The sequence below is a fragment of the Petaurus breviceps genome, unplaced genomic scaffold (assembly GCF_028583685.1).
Source record: "Petaurus breviceps papuanus isolate PSGF00001 unplaced genomic scaffold, PetGlider_PUasm1.0 175, whole genome shotgun sequence".
Lineage (NCBI taxonomy): Eukaryota > Metazoa > Chordata > Mammalia > Diprotodontia > Petauridae > Petaurus > Petaurus breviceps.
In genome coordinates, this window is record NW_027185764.1 from 49,421,096 (window position 1) to 49,443,971 (window position 22,876).

Sequence of the window (22,876 nt, forward strand, 5' to 3'; positions counted from 1 at the left end):
TATATATATATATATATATATATATATATATATATATATATATATATTTCTGCCATACATGCACAAGCACATCTATTTGCTACTGAGTTCTAGAATGAAAAGTCTTTGGGATTAATGGCCATAGATAATACTTACTAAATGTAAGATGTTGGTTATGTGCTATTATTGCTTGCTGTTTCTAATCTTTTTACTTTATGTACATTTTAGTGCATAAAGAATAGAGATAAAGAGGTGAGCCAAACCATAAAGGTTTTCAGAGTGTAACTGGGAAATAACAAATGAGTTCTTAAAAAAAATCTTAAAGCCTATCAAGGGGTCATTATTCTAATTTCTTATCTAGACCAGTGCCTCCCATCCTCAGGCAAGTTGAATTTAGTTCTTCTTTTCCTAACCCTTAGAGGATCATAGATTTGAGTTTCTCAAATAGTCCCAAATTTTATCCATTGTTCTGAATTTCTCTCTGTTGTTTCAAATACTGCTGATTTCTCATTCCCTAAATTAGTTATAATAGGTCCATTTTTTGACCTGAGTCAGTGTTTGTCTTCTTTTCCTAACCTATACTTTGATAGCTAATAAGCTGTCTGTTTAGCGGTAAAAATAAGACCAAAAAAATATGTACTTACCCCTCTTTCAAAAGGGAAAGGGGGAAGGGGTCTGCCAAGCTTCAGGCTTGAGCAATGAGTGGAAGAGTGAAGGTTGATGATGTCACTTGAGTTTTGATTGGAGATTCACCATGGGCTACTTTTTTTTTCTTTTTTGCTTTTTGGAGTGGGGAGGGCAGGGCTGTTGGGGTTAAGTGACTTGCCCAAGGTTACACAGCTACCGTGTTTCCCCGATAATAAGACACTGTCTTATTAATTTTTTTGGACAGAAAAACACCAGAGGGCTTATTTTCAGGGGAGGGCTTATTTTAATGAACATTGACAGCAATTTTAATAAACAGGTAAATGTGAACAAAAAAATGTACCTTTATTCAATAATGAATTCAATAAAGAACAGGATAACGCGCTCACTGCTGCAGCTCTGATTGGATGCAGCTCGGAGCGCGGCATGCGTTTCACGGGGGGGGGGGACAGTGCATACAGAGGGTACCGTAATGTAGCATGTAGCGCAGGGGATCACCTTCACTACAGTAGCAATCTCAATAGGGCTTATTTTTGGGGGAGGGCTTATTTTAGAGGAATCTTACACAGTAAGGGGAGGGCTTATTTTCGGGATAGGTCTTATTATCGGGGAAACACGGTAGTAAGTTCTAAGTGTCTGAGGTCAGATTTGAACTCAGGTCCTCCTGAGTCCAGGGTCCATGCTCTATTCATTGCGCCATCTAGCTGCCCCCAATGGGCTACTTTCTGAATCTCATTTAAACATTAATAAAGTTATTTTCCTAGTGGCCAATGTCCAACTGAACTTTAAATCTTCTTTGGGTTAAAGAATCTTTTTGCTTGATTTGGTGAATACTAAAGAATAAGGTATGAAGGTACAACTTGATACTTAACTCTTGAAAATATTAAGTGATGAGGCTCCGCCTCACATTCTGCAGATTGGCAGGGATGATAAAAGGTAAGAATAATCAGTGTTGGAAGAGCTGTGAAAAGACAGGAACACTGATACATTTTTCGATGGAGCTGTGAAGAGTTCTAACCATTCCAGTTAACAATTTTGGATTATGATAATAAAGTGCCTAAAATATCCATACCCTTTGATCCACAAATTCTTCTATCTGACATATACCCAAGGTGATCAGAAAGAGAAAATGCTAAAATATTTTATAGCAGCAGTTTTTGTAGAAGCAAATAACTCTAATCAAAGTAGATGCCTACTAATTAGTGAATAGCTGAGCAAATTGTGGACCATGTTATTGCCCGGTAAGAAATGGTGACTGAAAATTATAGAGACGCATGAGAGACTTATATGAACTGATGCACAGTTAAATAAGCAGAACCAGTAAAACAAGAAACACAACTAAAATAATGTAAGTGTGGAGAACCCCTACCTTTCCTCAACCCACCAAAAAAATTCCTAGAGGATAATTATAATAACCAAGCCTCTTCCCTAAGAAGAGTTCAGAAAAACAATGAGTTGGTCAGAGGTGCCATGGTGGCAGACTCAAAATGCTTTCTCTGTTCATTTTCAGGGTTACACAGGAAGTCCAAGGCAGAGTCTGTTATTAGATTTTTATTTACCTATGAGTTGTATGAAAAGAAAGTCCATGGTTCATAGTTCTATGTGTAGGAACTAATGATGAATATTTTGAATATCTGCTTCCTTAATCTATATTGTAATATTCTAACACAATTTTCAGTACTGATAAAGAGGATCATTACCAAAGTATGTATATTATTGAAATACTTTATTGATTTTTTAATTTCTCACCAAAATATAGTTTAAAGTAATGTTTTACACTTACATACTACTGTAGTTCATGATGTGTTTTATATGTGACATCTCACTTGATCCTGAGAGATATTACTGTAAAGGTGGTATGTACTATACCAGTTTCACAGATGAGGAAACTGTGATCAGAGTGAAGAAATGTCCTGCCAAAAGTCATGTAGCCAGTAAGAGGCTGAGTTGGGACTTGAACAGAGGTCTTATGATCCAAAAACCAGCACTCTTCACTCTATGTATCACAATGCATTCTATTATAGTTACTTACTTCAGGGATTACGTTGCATTTAGCTCAAGTTGTTATTAAAAGTTTAAGACTCTAGTTGGACATTAAAACTTTCTAATCAGAAGTAACCGTTCATCCAAAGTGGAGCAGAATCCCAAGGGAATAATGAAGTAAATATGATGTATAACAGCTTACATCTAATGTATTCTCAGTAGCCCTCCTCTGACACTTGGAGGTGACCGTATGTTGTCAGAGGCTGTTATAACAGAGCATAGTCTTTGGTAGGTCCTACAGATCTGGAAAGGTAGCAAGTGTGATCCCCAAAACAAACACTGTCTGTTGTCCAAAAAAAGGCTGCATTCCAAGGGTTTCATCACCAGAAGATTGCCTTTCAGAAAATGGATTTTTCAAAGCACGCAACTCCCCCCAAAATACTTAGTAAGACAGAGAAGCAGTTCAGCTTATAGTAGTGGATAATTATTCCCAGATGAAATTACAAGGATTCTTGAAGGACTGATGTGTGTGTGTGTGTGTGTGTGTGTGTGTGAAATAATGCATAATACCAGAAATATGATGGCATCATATTTCCTTAATTTTTCTATTTCATATTAATGAGATAACAAATCACAAGTGTGGAAACAGAAACATGTAACAAATGATGTGTCTGGAATTTCAGGCAAGTCTCAAATGAGGCTTGTTTCCTTCTTAGGTCATGCCTCAAAGTGAATGTTGCTGCTTGTATCAATAGTGCAAGGTGCATGGTTAGGATGTACCAGACCTTCATGTAGAAGACTCCCAGTAACAATATATCCAAGCTTTTTCATAAAATAAATATAAAACAAAATTCTTTGTAAACTGCTAACCAGCAACTAACTAGATGTGCTAATATTTTTCTGTATAATGCACCTAAAATGACAAACTTTCAAATTTAAAATTTCTAAATACTTAATGATAATATAGAAAGCTTCTTTGATCTCCTTATTTTCAGTCCCTCATAGCAGGTCTAAGGCTTAGCCTCAACCCAGCTTGAGGTCTCCTTCAGTGTGACTTCACCTCTCTAAAGCCATTGATATACATCAGAAAACTCTCCCTTTAGGATATTCACACTAAATCATCAACTGTCTTTGTGGATATTCTTTTAATTTTCCCTCTGTGCCCACCCACCCTTCACTTTCCCCCACCCCATGTAGAAATACTCTAGCTGAGGGTTTCTTAAAAGTTCCCTGCATTTTTTTTTTTTTACTCATACACTAACCAGTCAGGAGAAGGCAGCATGTTTGGTAAAACTCCTTAAAGGAGGACAAAACACACCTGAGAAGGGGGGATCTCTTTACAGGGCAGGAAGGGAAGAAGATTATGTCTATCATTGTAGACAATATTGCCATTGAAGTATCGATGTCCTATAATCTCCAAATCAAACAAAATTCTCCCAGATCAGACTTCATTATACAAAGTCATCATATCCTGGAGGAGACAAACAGAAATTATTGTGCCATCTGTCAGTTTTATTCATAGCCATAATCCAACTGTAGAATGGTTTTGCCTTTACTCCCAACATGCTGTTGACCCTTACTGTTACTAGATTAGTACATGTGACATCTCAATTGATCCTGAGAGATATTACTGTAAAGGGGATATGTACTATACCAATTTCACAGATGAGGAAACAGTGTTCAGAGTGGGGCAATGTCCTGCCAAAAGTCATGTAGCCAGTAAGAGACTCAGTACATACATACAACAATATATGTTATGTATGTTGCCAAGAAAGCAAAAGGCAGCATATTTAAACCAGCCTCCCGTTTTACTGACCTTGTTCAGTTTCTGAAACCTCAGTATTAACATTGTAAACTTTCCTGTTCATTAATTTGTTTGTGATTTACACGTGGCATGGTCTGACATAAGCTTGGATTCATTAAGTTGCAAAGCAGTGTATTCAAAGATAATTGAGGCAACCCTGATTGCTTAGTGTCTAAAATATATGTGCCTTAATTTTTAATATATTCTTCTGCACCTGGATCAACTTAATAGCTGTGGCCAGAGCTAGGGTGTGGGGGTGGTCATACAATAATAGTACCTACTTCCCAAGGTTGTTGTGGGGATCAAATGAGATAATAATTGTAATGCACTTAGCACAATGCCTGTCACATAGTAAGCATTATATAAAAGTTAACTCTTATTATATAATAACACCAGTTGCTTGACCAGGCTTAGGGGCAGAAGGCAGGAGGAGATAGGCAGAAAAATGCGTGTTCAATATCATAGCATTAGTTTGCTATTGATTTTAGGACTTCATTTAGGCAGTTGTCAGAGATATGATTTAAATAGCTGTGTGGTTTTTGTTTTTGATTTGTTTTTAATTGGCTCCTGGCATCTGTTCTAAGATTCGGGGGCTAAAAAGGGAATTTGCTCTGCAAAAAAAGTACATAGTGTGTTCTCTGTACCTTGTCCCCTTCTCCTGGCCACAGTCCTGTGATTCAGCTGTTCTTCTACAGGGTAATTGGGGACTCAAGCCCCTTACTATGTGACGGTTGAAACTGGTGAGTAGGCACTCTCAGTGTGTGTGTCTTGGCTTAAAAAGAAGCATAGTTGCACAAGGTACAGGAACAGAAAACATTCATTATAACTAGAACTAAATATAGTACTCTCATCTTTAAATGAGAGGATGCCGGATAAAGCTGGTAACTTCTTTATAGATTATCAAGTGCTTGCTCAGCTTAATCTGCCTTTCATTTATTTTTTTAAATGCTAAAATCATTACAGATAAAAAGGTCTTTTCACTTTGTGGAACATTTCTTCCTTTCTTCCATTTGATTGTATTAGATGAAACTGCTCATTATATCTGAAGACAATAATATAGACCACAGCATTTTTCACAGTTTACTAAATCACCAAAGGACTACTACCAATGTGAAAATGCTTAGAAAGCAGACTAAAGTTGTAAATAGTAACAGATTTTATGTACTTAGCTTGAAGATTTTCATTGCACTTTATAAACAAGGGCAACATATTTGTTTAGCAGTTACTGCCACATAAATTGTAGCGTTATTAGATATTAGAGAACTAGCCTTAAACAGTCCAAATCAGTATTTTATTTCTTAAGACTTGATGAGGATTTTTTATTCATATGAACTTTTTCTATTAAGTTAATTTTCACTGCTAGAATTCATTCTTGTACTTAATTCAGTCTCTTTGGCAGTTTTCAATTTAAAGAATTCCATGCATGTTCACAGACATCACTTTCAGTAGGGTAAAGCATTTTGTTTCTTGATTTACAGCATTGAAGCATTCAATTTAAGTCATTAGCTAAACAGAAGTCCTCAGTTTATGCTAATGTTGTTTTGTCATAATGTCAATCAGCCAGTCTTGCCAAATGACATCGTGGCAGTGAATTTCATTGTCATGAATCTGAGAGTGCTTTGGGCTTTCCTTGGCAAAGGGCAGAGGTGGGGTGTGTCTCTTATTTTAAAGGAGCTGCAAATTCAACATGGGCAATAGCTACAGAGCTTAGTAGCTTGTCTGTATCATTTCTCCTTGGGATACCCTTATACAACATGTAGAGGTAACTAGAATTGCAGATCACAGGGAAACCAAATGGGCTATATGCCTTTTATACTTTTATAAAATGTCCCTTTAGTCTCCAACTCTTGGTTTTTCTTTTTTTTTTTTCTTTCTTCTTTTTTTTCCCCTGTAATTGTCAGTAAGAAAAAGAAGGTAGTATAGTACAATGGATAAAGTCAGCAGCTCCAGAGTCAGAGAACCTGGGCTCATATCCTTCCTCTGATACTTTTTTACTTTTGTGTGACCTTGGCCAAGTTATTATTCCTCAACCTCTTTTTCGACTATAAATGAGGAGGCTGTACCAGATGGTCTCTGAGATCTCATCCAGCTGTAGAATATGATCTGACGTTGGCTTCCATTTTTTTTCTGCAATTCCTGTGATATCTTTTCTTCATATTCTTATCTTGCTACAATGAAAGGAAATAAAACTATACTTTAAAGAGAATCTTAAGTATTACCTAGTTAAACCTCTTTATTTTACAAATGGAAAAGCTGTACTTCAGAAACATTCTCACTTAGCAGAATTCGCATTGCTGTTTTGGATAGAACTCTAATTATGGTCCAGGTTATCTAGCTCCTAATTATGGATTCTTTCTGCTACAACACTCACTCACTCTCTCCCTCCTGTGTTAAAGCACTATTGTATTCAAATCCTACCTCAGACACTTAGGAACTATGTAACCATGCACAAATCCCTTAATATCTCTGGGCCTTTCTTTTCTCATCTATAAAGCAAGGGGCAGTTATACTTGGGAGTGCTCACTTTGATGTGAAGATGAAATGAAATAATGTTCATTAAATATTTGTAAACCTTCAAGCACAGTATAAACATCCACTTCTATTATTGTCTTGAAAGAGTTGGCAGTCCATTAAATTATTGTCATATTCCATTTTATTGTACTGATGAAGCTCTTATCTCTAACAGCCTGTCGTGGGCTCATCCACAAGGGTGGATGGTGAATGGAAAGAACCTGGACTAGAAGTCTAAAGACCTGTTTTAGTTTTAATTGAACCTCTTTTTTTGTTGTTGTTAAAAAATTCCATGCCACTAAACCCTTGTAGCAGCAAGCACCCTAGCATACCCAGCATGACTGCTAGCACAGGTTCTTTGATCTGCTTTTCTAAAGGAAAGCAACTCAAAAAGGGTTAACAATCTTACTTTAATCAATCAAACATATATCATTACCTAGTTCAGGGGAAAAAGTCAGCACCCTGAACTTCAGAGAATACAAACAGAAGTTACAAGAGAAAATAACACATTTCAGCAGGCTTCTAGCTGTCTGACCACTACATCCATAACTAGTTAGTTACCAGAGAGAGAAGCACCAACATCACACATATATTGTGTCTGTAATTGTGTACAGATTTCTCCTGGTTCTGTTCTTCTCACACAGCATCACTTTATATAAGTCTCTCCAGGTTATTATATATGAAGTCTGTCATATATAATATATATGACATATTATATATGAAGTCTGTCTGTTCCTTATTTCTTATAGCACAGTAGTATTCCATTACATTCATATGCCACAACTTGTTCGGCCATTCCCCAGTTGATGGGCACCCCCTTGATTTCCAGTTCTTTGCCACCACAAAAAGAGCTGCTATAAATATTTTTGTACGTACAGGTCCTCCTCTCACTTCTCTGATCTCTTTGGGATATAACCCTAGAAGTGGTATTGCTGGGTCAAAGTGTACTTATTTATAGCCCTTTGGGTATAGTTCCAGATTGCTCTCCAGAATGGTTGAATGAGTTCACAACTCCACCAACAGTGCATTAGTGTTCCAATTTTTCCACATCCTCTCCAGCATTTATCATTTTCCTGTTTTGTCATCTTAGTCAATCTGGCCGTTGCACCTTAGTTCTTAACAAATTTCATGAGTGAAGAATAAAGTACACTTTTACCAAGTTGTAGTGACAAGAAAGCCTTGATGACTAATCAACTTGTTTAATAATATTGAATTTAGAAAGGGCAAAAATCAGCCAATAAACTTACACTTTCTTTTTCTTAACTATTAAATATCAATAGACATTTGTGATGGGCAGGGTAGATTTTATTTTTAGCTAATCATTATTTAAGAAGACTCAATTTAATTAACTTTTTCAGTAACAGAAACTCTACATAATGGAGATGGGTCCTCTTTCTGTTTTACTTTGTGTTTGGAAATGCTCGTTTTCTGTGATGTTAAATTCAGAATTAAAACCAATTATTTAAAAAAACTCATTTCCTTTTTCAGTCCTATTCCTGAAAATTACAAATCTATAAAGAGATAAAGTTTGGTTCTGTCTATGGACATAGTTTACAAAGAAAAAGCAGAGGTTACACCAGTTCTTTCCTTTCTATGTGTGCTGTTTGTGTTCTTAGTAACTCAGACCCTAGAGTCACAAATATCCTGCGAGAACTGAAACCAAACATCTCTTTGATGTTTACTGGGATGTTATAGAATACTAACTCTTGGTTTTCTATAATCTTTCCAAATAATGTGTAAAGGAAGCCTGAGGATGTCAGTAAGTCTGGGTTTCTATATAGCCTGTTTTGACAACTAAAAAATGTTTCTCAGAAGGTTTATACCTCTCTCTGTCATGTCCTATATATCCATCCATGTTAAGCATTTGACTTGTCTAAAATTAAAACTGGTTACTTCCCACATTAAATTTTTAAATAGTATGCACATGATTAATACACTTTTCTAATCATCTGATTGCCTTTTTAAAAATAATTTTTCTCACCTATTAGGCCTTCAAAAATGAAATGGCTTATCTGTTGATCGAGATTCTTGGAGCAGTAGTAGAATATTGGATATTTCTTGGTCTTAAGAAGGACAAAAATGTGATGCAGCATATGTCTGATCTAGGAAATTATGTTGCTGTTTCTTGTGATGGTGAGTATGTCTTTGGATAGATTGTCAATTATTTTCGGCTTTATTTGAGGATTTAATTATATGTTTTTTGTTTAACATTTAGTAGATATTTATGATATTTTGCCAATTATTTCAACTTTTTCCTAATTCCTATTAAACTACTAATAGTGCACAATGATTAAGTGTATTATAGTTTGCAAAGCATTTTTTACATTTTGAAATAATTTATTTTAAATTACATGGAGAAACAAATGCTATTTTATAGCTTGTAATGAGTATTGACCAAAGCATGAAACCCAGTTAAACTTCAGGTATGAAGTGCATTGCTGCATAAAAATTCGAGTCACCATCTGGCTTGCAAAGAAGGATCCCACATTTAATTGTGATTGGAGATTTCCCATTGACTTAGGACTTTTAAAAAATTTTATTTTTTAAATTCAATTTTATTTTCTATTTCAAATTCTCTCCCTCCCTTTCTCTTTGTTGTTATTCAATAGTTTTTCAGTCATGGCTGACTCTTTGTCACCCCATTTGGGGTTTTCTTGGCAAAGATATTAGAATGGTTTGCCATTTTCTTCTCCAGCTCATTTTATGGATGAGAAAACTGAAGTAATCAAGATTAAATGACTTGCCTAGGGTCACACAGCTAGTAAGTGTCTGAGATCACATCTGAACTCAGGTCATCCTGATAACAAACAGGACTGGCACTATATCCACTGTGCCTTCTAGCTGCTCTTCCCCCTACCCTACTGCCATCCATTGAGAAAGCAAGACAAACATGTCCAAAAAAAGAAGATATGCTTTGGTTTGTACCCTAGAGCCTTTGAACTCAAAGTTGGTTATTGTATCAATCAGAGTTTCTGAGTCATTCAGAATTGGTCCTTATAATATTACCATTACTGTCTAAGTTGTTCTTCTGGTTCTGCTCCCTTTACTTTGTGTCAGTTCATGCAAGTCTTTCCAGGTTTTTCTGAAAGCATCCCCTGGTCATTCCATATAGCACAATAATATTATATCACATTCATCTGTCATAATTTATTCAGCTGTTATCCAATTGATGGTCATCCCCTCGGTGTCCAGTTCTTTGCCTCTGCAGAAAAAGCTGCTATAAATATTTTTGTATATGTAGTTCCTTTTCCGTGTTCTTTAATATCTTTGAGGTATAGACCCAGTAGCAGTTACAAAGCATTTTCACAAGGAACAACAGTCCTTCAAGGAAAATAGTGCAAGTAATCCCCATTTTACAGATAAATTGAGACGAAGCAATGTTAAATAGCTTGGAATAATCACATGGCTAAGTGACAAAGCCACCATGTAATCCTAGAGCTTTTGCCTTTATTTCCATTACATTATGCTACTTCTTCCAAACTTAATCACTTGTCTGTGTTTTTAAAAAGGAATTTAGTTTTTTTTATTTTGAATATCGATTGTTCTGTATGAGAATGATAATTTGACAGAAAAAAAATGCTACATTATACAAAGGGAAGCACTCCATAGTGTTTTAAAAGTCTTCATTATATAGAATAATTTAGTCCAGCGTTGCTTACTTATCTCTATTTATTCTAAAAGCAGAATAAATCATTTTAATAAATTTTTCTTCATCCTGTGAAAGAAGAGAGAATAAAATGCCCTGTAATTAAAGATGTATTAGCTCTTTCAGACTCCTGATCCAAAACAGGTAATACAGGTAAAAGTTAAGCTAGTTCAGTGTAAAATGGGACCCATAACCTTCTTTTCCTTGGAGTATTAGTTCCATTAAAAATTGCCAAATTTTATGAGGGTTTCTGATATTTCACTGTCTTTTTTAGCTCTTCATTTTCTTAATGATGATTATTTCATTTGGTATGAGTGTTGTAGAGCTTCTTGTATTAAGAACTGCCCTCTCAATGTTTTTTTTAAATACATCTAAAGTAGAAGATAGTATGGATTTTAATCCATCCTCACCAGTGTCACGTCAACTTAACTTTCAAGTCTCCTACCATACAGAATCATTGAATGACATTTTATATTGCATATGTATTAAATCACTAGTTAAATCATATTACCTGCTTACACAGTACATCTCTTTTTTTATATCCTAGAAAACTTATAATGTTGGTATTATATTTTCTCTTAACACTAATATTTTCCCGATTTTTAATTTTTTGTTCATTTAGTATTTTATTTTTTCCCCAATTAGACATAAAAACCATTTTTAACAATTTTTTTAAATGTTGAATTCTGGGCCAGGTAGGTTGCGCAGTGGTTAGAGCATTGGCCCTTGAGTCAGTTGGACCTGAATTCAACTCTGGCCTCAGACACTTACTAGCTGTGGGAACATGGACAAGTCACTTAACCCCGTTGCCTCAAAAAGAAAGAAAAGAAAGTGTTAAATCTGAGTTCCAAATTTTCTCCCTCCTTCTCCTTCCCCCTCATTGAGAAGGCAAGTCATTTGATATAGGTTACACACGTACAGTCATGCAAAATATATTTTCATATTAGGCATATTGTGAAAGAAAACAGACCAAAAAAAGAAAATTAGGAATATTTTTTAAAAGTATGCTTCAGTCTACATTCAAACTCAATCATTTTTCTCTGGAGAAGGATAGCATTTTTTTCTTTTTCTTTTTTTTTTTTTGGAGGGGGGAAGGTAGGACAATTGGGGTTAAGTGACTTGCCCAAGGTCACATGGCTAGTTTTGTGTTAAGTGTCTGAGGTCAGATTTGAACTCGGGTCCTCCTGACTCCAAGGCTGGTGCTCTATTCACTGAGGGATAGCATTTTCATCATAAGTCCTTAGGAATTATTTTGGATCATTGTATTGCTGAGAGTAGCTAAGTCATTAATCATTGTATAGTATTGCTATTACTGTGTACAATATTTTCCTGGTTCTGCTCACTCCACTTTGCATCAGCTCATGTAAGTCCAGGTTTTTCTGAGAACATCCTGCTTATCATTTCTTATAGCACAATAGTATTCCATCATAATCATGTTCCATAACTTGTTCAGCCATTCTTTGCCACCACTAAAAGAGTTCACCCTATCCATCCTCAAAAATGTTTTGCTTCTTGACTGTTGCCTCCCCCAATCTGCCCTCCCTTCCAAACAGTCTCTCTCCCTTCTCCCCTCCCCAACACAATCCTTTTCCCTCCTACTTTGCTGTAGGATAAATAGTTTTCTGTATCCAATAGAGGATGTATATGTGTGTGTGTTTGTGTGTGTGTGTGTGTGTGTGTGTGATTTCCTCTTTGAGTCAGTTTCAGTAAGAGTAAGGTTTAAGCATTCCTCACCAACTCCCCCATTTTCCCCTACACTGTAAAAGCCATTTTGTGTGTTTTTATGTGAAACAATTTACTTTATTCTGCCTCTCCCTTTCGCCTTCTCCCAGTGCATTTCTCTTTCTCATCCCTTAATTTTTTTTTAGATATCATTCCATCACATTCGAATCTCACATTTGACCTCTTTCTCTATATACTCCTAACTGCCCTGATGAGAAAGTTCTTGGGAGTTACAAGTATTGTCTTCCCATGTAGCAATGTAAACAATTTAACCTTATTGAATTCCTTATGATTTTTCTTTCCTGTTTACATTTTTGTGCTTCTCTTGATTCTTGCATTTGAAAGCCAGACTTTCTATTGAATGCTGACCTTTTCATCAAGAATGTTTGAAATTCCTTTATTTCATTGAATATCTATTTTTTCCCTTTAAGGATTATACTTGGTTTTGCTAGGTAGGTGATTCTTTGTTGTAATCCTAACTCCTTTGCTTTCCAGAACATCATATTCTAAGCCCTCTGATCCTTTAATGTAGAAGCTGCTAAATCTTGTATTATCCTGACTGTGGCTCCATGATATTTGAACTGTTTCTTTCTGGTTCCTCACAGTATTTTCTCCTTGACCTGGGAGCTCTGGGAGTTGACTATAATAGTCCTGGGAGTTTTCATTTGAGGATCTCTTTCAGGAAGTGATTGATGTATTCTTTCAATTTATATTTTACCCTGTGGTTCCAGAATATCAGAGCAGTTTTCCTTAACAATTTATTGAAAAATAATGCCTAGGATCTTTTTTAAGGAGTTTTTTTTCTTCAGTGAATTTTTATGCCTTTTTTATTATTTGACCTATTCTGTTTTTTAAGATGTTATTTTCTTCAGTACTTTTTTTGTGCCTCCTTTACCAAACTTGACTCTTTTTATGATTTTCTTGCATTATTGTCTCAATTTTTCCTCTATCTCTCTTATTTGATTTTTAAAATCCTTTTTGAGCTCTTCAGGAATTTGTTTTTTTTTTTTTGGCCTGAGACCAATTCACATTTTCCTTTGAGGCTTTGGATGTAGCAATTTTGACTTTACTTTTTTCTTCTGAGTTTGTGTTTTCATCTTTCCTGTCACCATAGCAACTTTATATGATTGCCTTCTTTTTCTGTTGTTTGTTCATTTTTCCAGTTTATTTCTTGACTTGTTATTCGAAGTTAAATTTTGGGTTGTGAGTTAAAGTTGTCCTCTGCTCCCAAGGTTGAGGGGACCCTGTCCCACGTTTTGGTGTTCTCTTGATGCTCTTCTCAGAGCTAGTTCTGGCTGTCTGTAAGTTTTCAGTTCTTTTAATGTGGTGTGATCTTCTAAGGAGAGGCGTGATTACTGCTCCCCTGGCTGGTACTCTGGTCTGTGAGCAACAACAAGCACTTTTTTCCACCTTGAAGTTGTGACCAGGTTACCTGCTTCCTTGCATCTAATTTAAGCCCTGCATGCTAGTATTATTCCTCCTCACCCTGGGACTGCAGTCTAGGACTGTGACATGAATTTGTGTATGCGCAATACAACAGAGTCCCGCACTCGCTGCCACCAAAGGGACCCTTGTAATTTCCTGACCAGTTGTCCGGCCCCTTTATTTTTGATCACCAGAGAGCTCCAGGAGCTGATGCTGCTGAAACTGATTCAGTCCCCCCAAGGCCTGCTTCTGGTTCTCCGGAGCCTGGCCTGTGCTGGCACAGCTTGCGTTGGACTACACTCTGCTCTCAGCCTGGTCAACAGACCTTTCCTGCTGACCTTCTGAGTTGTCTTGGGCTGGAAAATTGTTTTGCCCTGTCCTTTTGTGGGTTCTGTGATTGCAGAATTCCTTTTGAGGTTTTTATTTACAGGTGTTCATAGGGAAATTGGGAGAGCTCCGTGAGTCCTTGCCTTTTCCCCACCATCTTGGCCTTAACACTGATATTCTGACCATTTCATTGGATAATTTAAATGAGCATGAACTTAGCAAAAAAGAAAGTTTAAAAAATAGGAATGATTTGTATACACGGTTTTCCACTTGGCTTCCAATTATTTTAAAATGTCCCTTCCCTACCCCCCCCCCCCCCAAAAAAAAAGAAAAAGAGTGAGAGGATTGCCTGAATGTGTACAGGCATAGTTCTGTCCCATACCACCACAAAGCAAATATCAAAACAAAGCGAGTCACACAAATTTTTTTATTTCCTAGTAAATAGGTTATTTTCATACTATACTATAATAGATTAAATATGTAATAGTCTTATGTCTTAAAAAAAAACTAATGTACACACCTTAAAAAAATACTTAGTTGCTAAAAACTATTAGCCATCAGCCGGGCCTTCAGCAATGTAATCTTTTTGCTGGCAGAGGACCTTGCCTTGAGGGCTGCTGACTACTCAGGGTGGTGGTTACTGAATGTTGGTGTGACAGCAATAAGACAACAGTGAAGTTTGCCCCTTGGATTGGCCTGTCCCTTCGCTTGAACCCTTTAAAGGCACCGTAAGGTTTTTAATAAGCCTAAATCAATATTGTTGTGTCTCAGGGGATAGGGAGACCAGAGGAAAAGGAGAGAGATGGAGAAGGGCTGATAAGTGGAGCAATCAGAACACACACAGCATTTATCAATTAAGGTCACCATTTTATATAGCACGGTTCATGGCTCTCCAAAGCAATTATAATCAAAGATCCCTGATCACAAATTATGTAACATAACAGATACAATGATAATGAAAATGCTAGAATTAGCAGAATGTGATGCAGAAACAGTGTGAGCACATACTGTTGGGGAAATGGCACCAATAGACTTGCTTGATGCAGGGTTGCCACAAAACTTAAATAAGAAAGAAATATCTATAAAGTGCAATAAAACGAGGGATGCTAATATAGCCTTTTAACTCCCTGTTCTCATGGATCTCAAATATGAAACATTGTTTTACAACCTGTCACAGATCCAAAGTTGGAAAGACTTAAGGGAACAACTATTTCAAACCATATCTGAGCAACAATCCCCTCTAGAACATTACTGACAAGTAGTGATCCAGCCTTTGCTTTAGTATCATCAGTGAAGCTGCGATGGTCAAGAAGTTTCTTCTGCCATCAACCCTACATCTGCCTCTTTCCATGGTGAGGCCTCTTCTGCCAGTTAGTTTTGACCTCAAAATAACCGTAGAATTTAAGGTGGGAAGGGACATGTGAAATGATCTTATCTGACACCCTCATTTAGCATATGTGAAAACTCAGGTGTAGAGACAGTGATTTGTTCAGGGTCCCATTGGGAGGAAGTAGCAGAGCTTGAATTCAAACTGTGATCCTCAGGCTTCAAATCTTTTTAAAAATTTTTTTTATTTTTTATTTAACCAAAATCCACCTTTTTTTCTTCTACTTTCTTTCTGTCCCCAATTGAAAAAGCAAGAAAAACAAATCCCTTATGCCAAATATGTCTAGTCAGACAGAATTTCTGCATTGGCCACATCTAGAAAAAAAAATGACCCCATTTGCAGTCTGAGTCCCTCACCTCAGGAAGTAGGTAGCATGTTTCATTAAGAGTCCTCTGAGGGGCAGCCAGGTGGCGCAGTGAGTAAGAGTGCCAACCCCAGCGTCTGGAGACCTGGGATTGGTTCCGGCCTCAGATACTCGGCACCCACACAAAAATAACTGGCCGTGTAAACTTGAGCAAGTTACTTAACCCCAATTGCTTAAAAAAAAAAAAAGTCCTCTGGAAACATGGTTGGTCATTGCATTAATCAGAATTCTTAAGTATTTCAAAGTTGGTTGTTTTCACAGTTTTGTTGGTTCATATAAATTGTTCTCCTAGTCCCTCTCACTTCACTCTGAATTGGTTTGTGCAAGTTTTCTTCTGAAACTGTTGTGATCCTTTTTCTATAGTCCAGCCAATGCCAACACATTCCAAATTAGCTTAATTTTTTCTGATCCCCCATGTCATTAATGATTCTTGTAAAAGCAAATCTTCTATACTTCTCAGTATTTTAGTTTTCAAGGAAGACAGTTTTTTCAGCAAGAAATGCTTCCATTGGGGTGGCTAGGTGGCGCAGTGAATAGAGACCAACCCTAGAGTCAGGAGGCCCTGAGTTCAAATCAGCAAAGACACTTGACACGCTTACTAGCCATGTGACTTTGGGCAAGTCACTTAACCCCAATTGCCCTCCAAAAAAAATTTATCAAAAAAAAATGCTTCCATGTAGCTTGGTTTTGTTTAGAAGAGGAAAGTAAAAGTTCTTGAATTTGCTATCAAGCACTTTAGCATTTAGAAGAAAAAAATTCAGAATAGGTCATCTAAGAATGTAGGTAATAAGTGGGTTCAGGATTTGTACAATGGTTCCCCCTTTCTGAAAAGAGGTCTTTTTTATAGTACAAAAGTTAGAAGATTTTGAGCTAAAGTATTGCATCTCATTTCTCTTCTTTTTCATTGAGGAATGAGGTGATGACTGTCCCTTTGGAAAGATAGCTATCCTTTGTCGCATGACTTTCAACATTCCTTAGATCAAACTCAATCTCCTTTTACCATGTTGCCTGGTAAATTTCTTCTTGATAATTTATTTCTAAAGGGTAGTTTAATGATTTTTCCCCCTCAGAAACAATAGAAGTCTTACATTGGTTAGTTCTCAAAGAACTTGATGTTTGGCTACCAGAATCCTCTATTTTTCTTCTCCTGGTCCTGCCGGAGATTCCATTAGCACCTATGTTTCAGGACACTACATACAAAATACAAGTGATCCTGAATGCTATTTTGACAAAGGTGAATGTGTGATATAGTAGGGACTGAACTACAGTTAGACTTCCATATTCTACTTTTGAAAGATAATATTTTAAATTTCATTTGAACCTTCTATTTTATCAATGTTTAAATCAGAGCTTGAAACATTTTTTGAATCAGTAATGCCTGATGAGTCAAGATAAGAAGCATATTGGTCCATTGGAATATTTCAGTAAGCACTCCAAAAATGGCTCTAACTCCTTAATTAACTTTTGATTTTTTTTGTCTTTTGTTTATTATTCAGTCTTACTTATTCTTACTCAAGAGCTACTCAAGTAGTTAATACAAAATGGGCAGCAACTGTCTCTCAGCAAATATACAGAATTAATTATTTCTTATGTGTTCATTTTAATGCCATAATGTCTTGTTGTGGCTGAACCTGGTCTTTCATGTTGCTTTCTTAACTTCTGCATTTTTATTGTAGAAGTCTGAAAATATGCTGCCTATTATTTCCTTTTTGTCATTACTACTTTCCCCCATATTCCTTACCTCTTCTTTAATGTTAGGGTTTTTCACACACCCCTGGGAAAACCTGACTTAATTTGAAAAAATTTTAATATGATTCTCTATTTCTAACTGACATTTTCACATTCCTTTTGCCCTGCTTTCCAGTTTTGCTGAATATACACAGAGTTAATAAATCTTTGGTTTGTTTATATTAGGTCATTAATAATGATGTTAGAATTGACCTCTTAGTATTGCTGTAACTTTCCATTGGACATATAACAGTAGTCTTTCTCATTACATGTAAACAAAGCATCCACACAATAAGTACTCAAACATAATTGACTGAATTTTTAGTGGCATTTGTTGGATTTAAATTTTTTTTTTCATAGAATCATAAGATTAGAAAATTTATCTGAAGCTGACCTAAATCCACGTTTCTTTCTTAGTGCCAGGTTATACTTAACTCAGACAGATGAAATTATATTTCATTTCTAAAAACTATGCGAGGAGATTCTTCATACCATTTCCAAAATATTTTAAAAGTATCTCTTTAACCTAAATTCTGGATTTGGGGGGTATAAATTCATTTCCTCCATATTCTGTCTTGAGGAAAGATGGAAAAGAGTTGCTCCATCTTCCATATAGTAATAGTATAATATAATATAACAATATAACATACCATTATATAACATAACATAACCTACTTTACATTTGGAAGGTGACTTTCAGCTATTTCTTTTTCAAGTTAATGATCCCAGTTCCTGTATCCTTTCTGATTAGATTTTTTTTTAAATTTCCATCTTTATTGGTCTTTCTCTCTCTTCTTTTTCCCTTCACTGTTCTCCTAGTTCATGACCCCCAAACATTTTCCTATACCATCTTGACCCTTTAGTTGACTAGATGAACTATGTTTGACCATTATTTTTTAATTCTTTTGAACTGTTGCTAAAAATGTCTTTCCAAATCCTTTGGTTGCCTCTTGCCTTCAGCACTTACTTTGTACAAGTCACTGAGAATACCAAGACAGAAACAAAATAATCCCAGTCATCAAGGAGAGCTACATGTGTGTGTGTGTATGCACACACACACACACACACAGAGTTGTGATACAGGTCTACAGGTCTAAGGTACTGAGAAATAAATTACATTTCACAAACCACATGAAATCTCAGATGCTTGGGGATACAGAGGAGAAAAAAAAAACAACAAACAGTATCTGCCCTAATAGAACTCAGTCTGTCAGGGGATTCAACGTGTGAATTTACTTAAGAAAATACAAGATAATTTAAAGAGGGAAAGAGCCCTAGTATTCTAGTGATACTAAGCTGAAAGTTGAATGTAGATAGTGATTCAGACAGGGGAGGAAAAGAGGGAGATTCCAAGCATGGGAAATAACTTATGTAAAAGGCCTGAAGACAGGAGATACAACACTACATTCATCCAATAGCTATTGACTAGAATGCAGACTGTAATAGGAAATAAGTCTGCAAAGGGGAAGGGAGTTGTATAGCTAGGTCATGAAGGACTTTAGATGGCAGTCTGAGGAATTACTATTTTATTCTAGAGACAAAAGGGAGCCCCTGAAAATCTGCTCCATTGTCAGACCTGTACCTTAAGATTATTTTGGCATATGTGAAAGGAAGGGTTGAAGGGGGAGAGACTAGCAATGGGGAGACCTGTAGAGTATTCAGTGTGAGAGGTTATAAGAACCTGAACTAGAGGGGTGGGTAGGTGGCACAGTGAATAGAGCACCTGCTCTAGAGTCAAGAGGACCTGAGTTCAAATACAGCCTCAGACACGCAACACTAGCCGTATGACCTTGGGCAAGTCACTTAACCCAATTGCCCTACCTTCCCCTCTCCGAAAAAAAAAAAAGAACCTGAACTAGAAAGAGTGGTCCAGAGGGTAGAGTTAAGTGGAAAGCTGAGAGAAATGGTATGGAGGTAGGTGAACAAGAGGGAAGAGTAAATAATCAAACATGGAAGTAAAAAATTATATAATCTCAGGCTTCATTGAGATGCATAGCCCCAGTATGAGACAGGTGATATGGTCCAGCCATACTAGGGAATGCTGTTCAGACCATATTTGCAATACTTTTGTTCAGTTCTGAGTTTCCTTATTAGGAAGGACACTGATGAATTGAAGTGTATCCAGGGAGGGCAGTGAAGACAGTGAAGGGCTTTGAGAACATGACTTAAAAAAATATTAGTAGAAGGAACAAGGAATATTTAGTCTGGAGAGGAAAACAGAAAGGAACATGATAGCTGACTTCAAAGGATTGCCATGTTTACAAGGGGTTGGACTTGTTATTTTTCACCTAAGAAGGTAGAAGTGGGAGCAATGGTTAGAAACTGCAAAGAAGCCACCTTCCTCACTGAGCTATCCTAGAGTGTAATGGGCTGCCTCTTGGGCTCCTAGGACCCTTTTTCCTTTTGTAGCTCTTGTATCAAAAGAAGCTAAATGGCTGGCTACTTGTCAAGAATGTTGTGGAGTGGATTCTTTTTCTGGTATGAGTTGGACAAAATGGTTTCCCATCCAATTTCAGAAACCCCCTTAAAATCTATTCATAGATCCTTTGGGACTACAAAGGGTTGAGGTTAAGAATTGATTCTCTTATTTTAAACTAACCCACTCATTTTACAGATGCAGAAACTCATGCCCAGTTAACAGAGCTGGGGTCCAAACGCAGGTGTACTGACTTAAAACCCATTGTTCTTTGTACTATGATATCTCCAAAAGAGGAGCTCTGTCTTAGGAAAATCTAGATATGTTATAATCATGTCCATTATATACAGTGATTGTACTTCATTTCTGTATTTCTCTTACCTATCATATAATACTATGTATGTACCTACTAGATTGCAAGCTCTCCCAGGGCAGGAAACATTTTGAAAGGTCTTTTCTAAAGTCTTTATTTTCCTCTATTTTCTAGCACAATGCTTATATACCTAGTAGACACTTAATGTATTTGTTGTGTGTTTTTTTCCTTTTTATTTGTTTCCTTCAGATTTTTCTTCACAGGAGTTAGAGAGTTTTATTAGTTCCTTATCTTCGTCCTGGCTTCAAATGTTCATTGCAGAGTCAATCTTCAAAAAGTTTTGTTTGCAGCGCTGTATCAGTGTTTCTTCTGAACCACTCTCTCTTCAGAAAATGGTAAAGTACCTTTCTATTCAAATCTGTTTAATTTCTGAGTCATCAATATGATGAGTTTAATTCATTACAAATATTCATTCAAGTATTTCCAATATTTGCTTGTACCTTGGTGTTGTTCCCCTCAAAGACGGAAAAATTAGGGAAGGGAAAAAATTTAATTATAGGACTTAAGAAGTTTAAATGTCTACTCTAGGAATAGAACACAAAAACCTTTGTTCTTCATTCTCTAACTTAATATAAAAGACTATTTTTTAAAAATAGGATCAAAGAGTAAACATAGGAAAGAACAATTCTATTTAATATCTAATATTCTAAAATAAGGTTATTTGTAAAAAAAAATTCAAGCCCATTCTAACCTTACCAGTCACAAGTGGTGCATTTAGTCCGTCGTTCTCTAGCTATATCTTGCCAACACCATTACTCGCCCATCTTTGGATATTATTAAATGCTCTCAGGCAGTTCCATGAAGAGATGAGAATCAGACACACTTGTTTATGAAATTTGGTTGGGCAAAATTCTCTGTTTTGTAACATTTCTTTGCCTTTCGTAGACTTGCACACCCATTATTGTATGTCTTACACCAGACTTGTTTCCTAATGTACAAATGCATAATCAAAATTGAAATGGCAAAATACCAGTTGTACATAAATCAGATGGCTTTTTTTATAAATAAATTATGCAAAGGCAGCATAACACGCTAGGCACAAGACTAATCAAAGGATCTTTTCTGAATGAGCATAATGCCAAAAAAATTAAATTAGGAAAGAATAATTATTTGCATCCAGGCATTTTTTCTTCTTTTCATCCATGTGGTATTGGTGTGATGATGTGAAATAGTCATTTTAGCAATCATCTTCATATTTTAGCATACTTAATTGAAGCAGCCATACTGATGGGGCAGAGAGAATGTCATCAAATTTTATGAGAGATGATCAGGTAATGATTTTCAGGCTTCCTGTTGCTGTATATAGGATCATGAAAGTTATATGATGTTACTTTTTGACAGGTATGTTTGTATTTGCCTGCATTGGGAAAAGTTGATATGCTTGAATCAAGAAAGGGGCAGAAACGGAAGAAAATGGGGCTTCAGATTGGCCCTGACTCTCAGAGAGCACTGAAGATGTTAAGGGATGGTGATCACAATCAAGCCAAGGTCTTGCCTGAGGCACTGTAAGTAAAACCTCAAGCATCACTCACTGTCTTCTGCCCTGACACAGCTTCTTGAACGTCACATGACCTGGGGTGGCAGCCTGTGCATCCTGATGACTGACAGATAGCCTCTTTCTAAACCTATAAAGTTTTGGGTTTTTTTCTGCCCCTCCTTATGTACATACATTTACTCAGATCCAATTCCTCAGTGTTGAGGCAAAATATTTCCCAAGAGAAATGAAATAGTCCACCCAATGACTGCTTTATGCAGTTTTTTGTCTGATTTCATGATTACTATTATATACATGATATCCACCTTATCTGTTACCTAAAATGCTGCAGAGATCCAGCTTCAGAATTTCTGGCCAGTACTATAGACAACCACATCATAAATCCTGCATGCGTCCTTAACTTCTCATGAGATACTGTATAATATTTTCCAAAGAGTGAAACCTTTAAAAAATACGCAAAGCTCACCTCCATTGAAATGGATAATAGAATGTTCTGCCTCAGACACTTACTAGCCGTATGATCCTGGGCAAATCCCTTAACTTCTGTCTGCCTCAGTTACCTCATCTGTAAAATGGGGATGATATGTAACAGCACCTACCTTACAAAGATGTTAGGTGTATGTTATATATATCACTTTGCAAACCTTAAAGTGCTATATTCATATTAACTGCTGTCATTGTTGCTGTTTTTATCATCACATGATGAAAATGATGATGATGATGATGATGATGGAGGAGGAGCAAGAAGGAGTGCTTTAAAGTTGAGAAACTGAAGAAGAGCATCTAGTTCTAACCATGACTTCTTCCTACATCAAATGTGTTCTCTGTTTCTTACCCATTTATTGGATTGTGCTTTTTGTGAACTTCTGCAAGAGTAGTTAGGTAAAGGGACCAGCAAAGTGAAAAATACTACCGTATCTATACCAAGGGAGAGATTGAGGCCATTAGGATAAATGACCTACCTAGAAAACAAAATGTATATTTACATGACAAGGTGGGATTTATGATTTTAAATAGTCTAGTTTAAAAAGAAAATTTCACAATCTGATGCATGCAGAACATACATGACCA

The 22,876-nt window shown here is 36.4% G+C and overlaps 1 protein-coding gene across 9 annotated transcripts in view; it reads left to right on the top strand.

The window, feature by feature from the left end:
* Positions 1-22,876, top strand: part of SLF1 (SMC5-SMC6 complex localization factor 1) — a 116,215-nt gene that overhangs the window by 71,687 nt on the left and 21,652 nt on the right. For all 9 annotated transcript variants that reach the window (XM_069085107.1, XM_069085109.1, XM_069085106.1 and 6 more), the window contains 3 exons: positions 8,911-9,055; positions 20,500-20,645; positions 21,652-21,815. In XM_069085107.1, the coding sequence (XP_068941208.1) occupies positions 8,911-9,055; positions 20,500-20,645; positions 21,652-21,815 (455 nt within the window). The remainder of the gene's footprint in view (positions 1-8,910; positions 9,056-20,499; positions 20,646-21,651; positions 21,816-22,876) is intronic.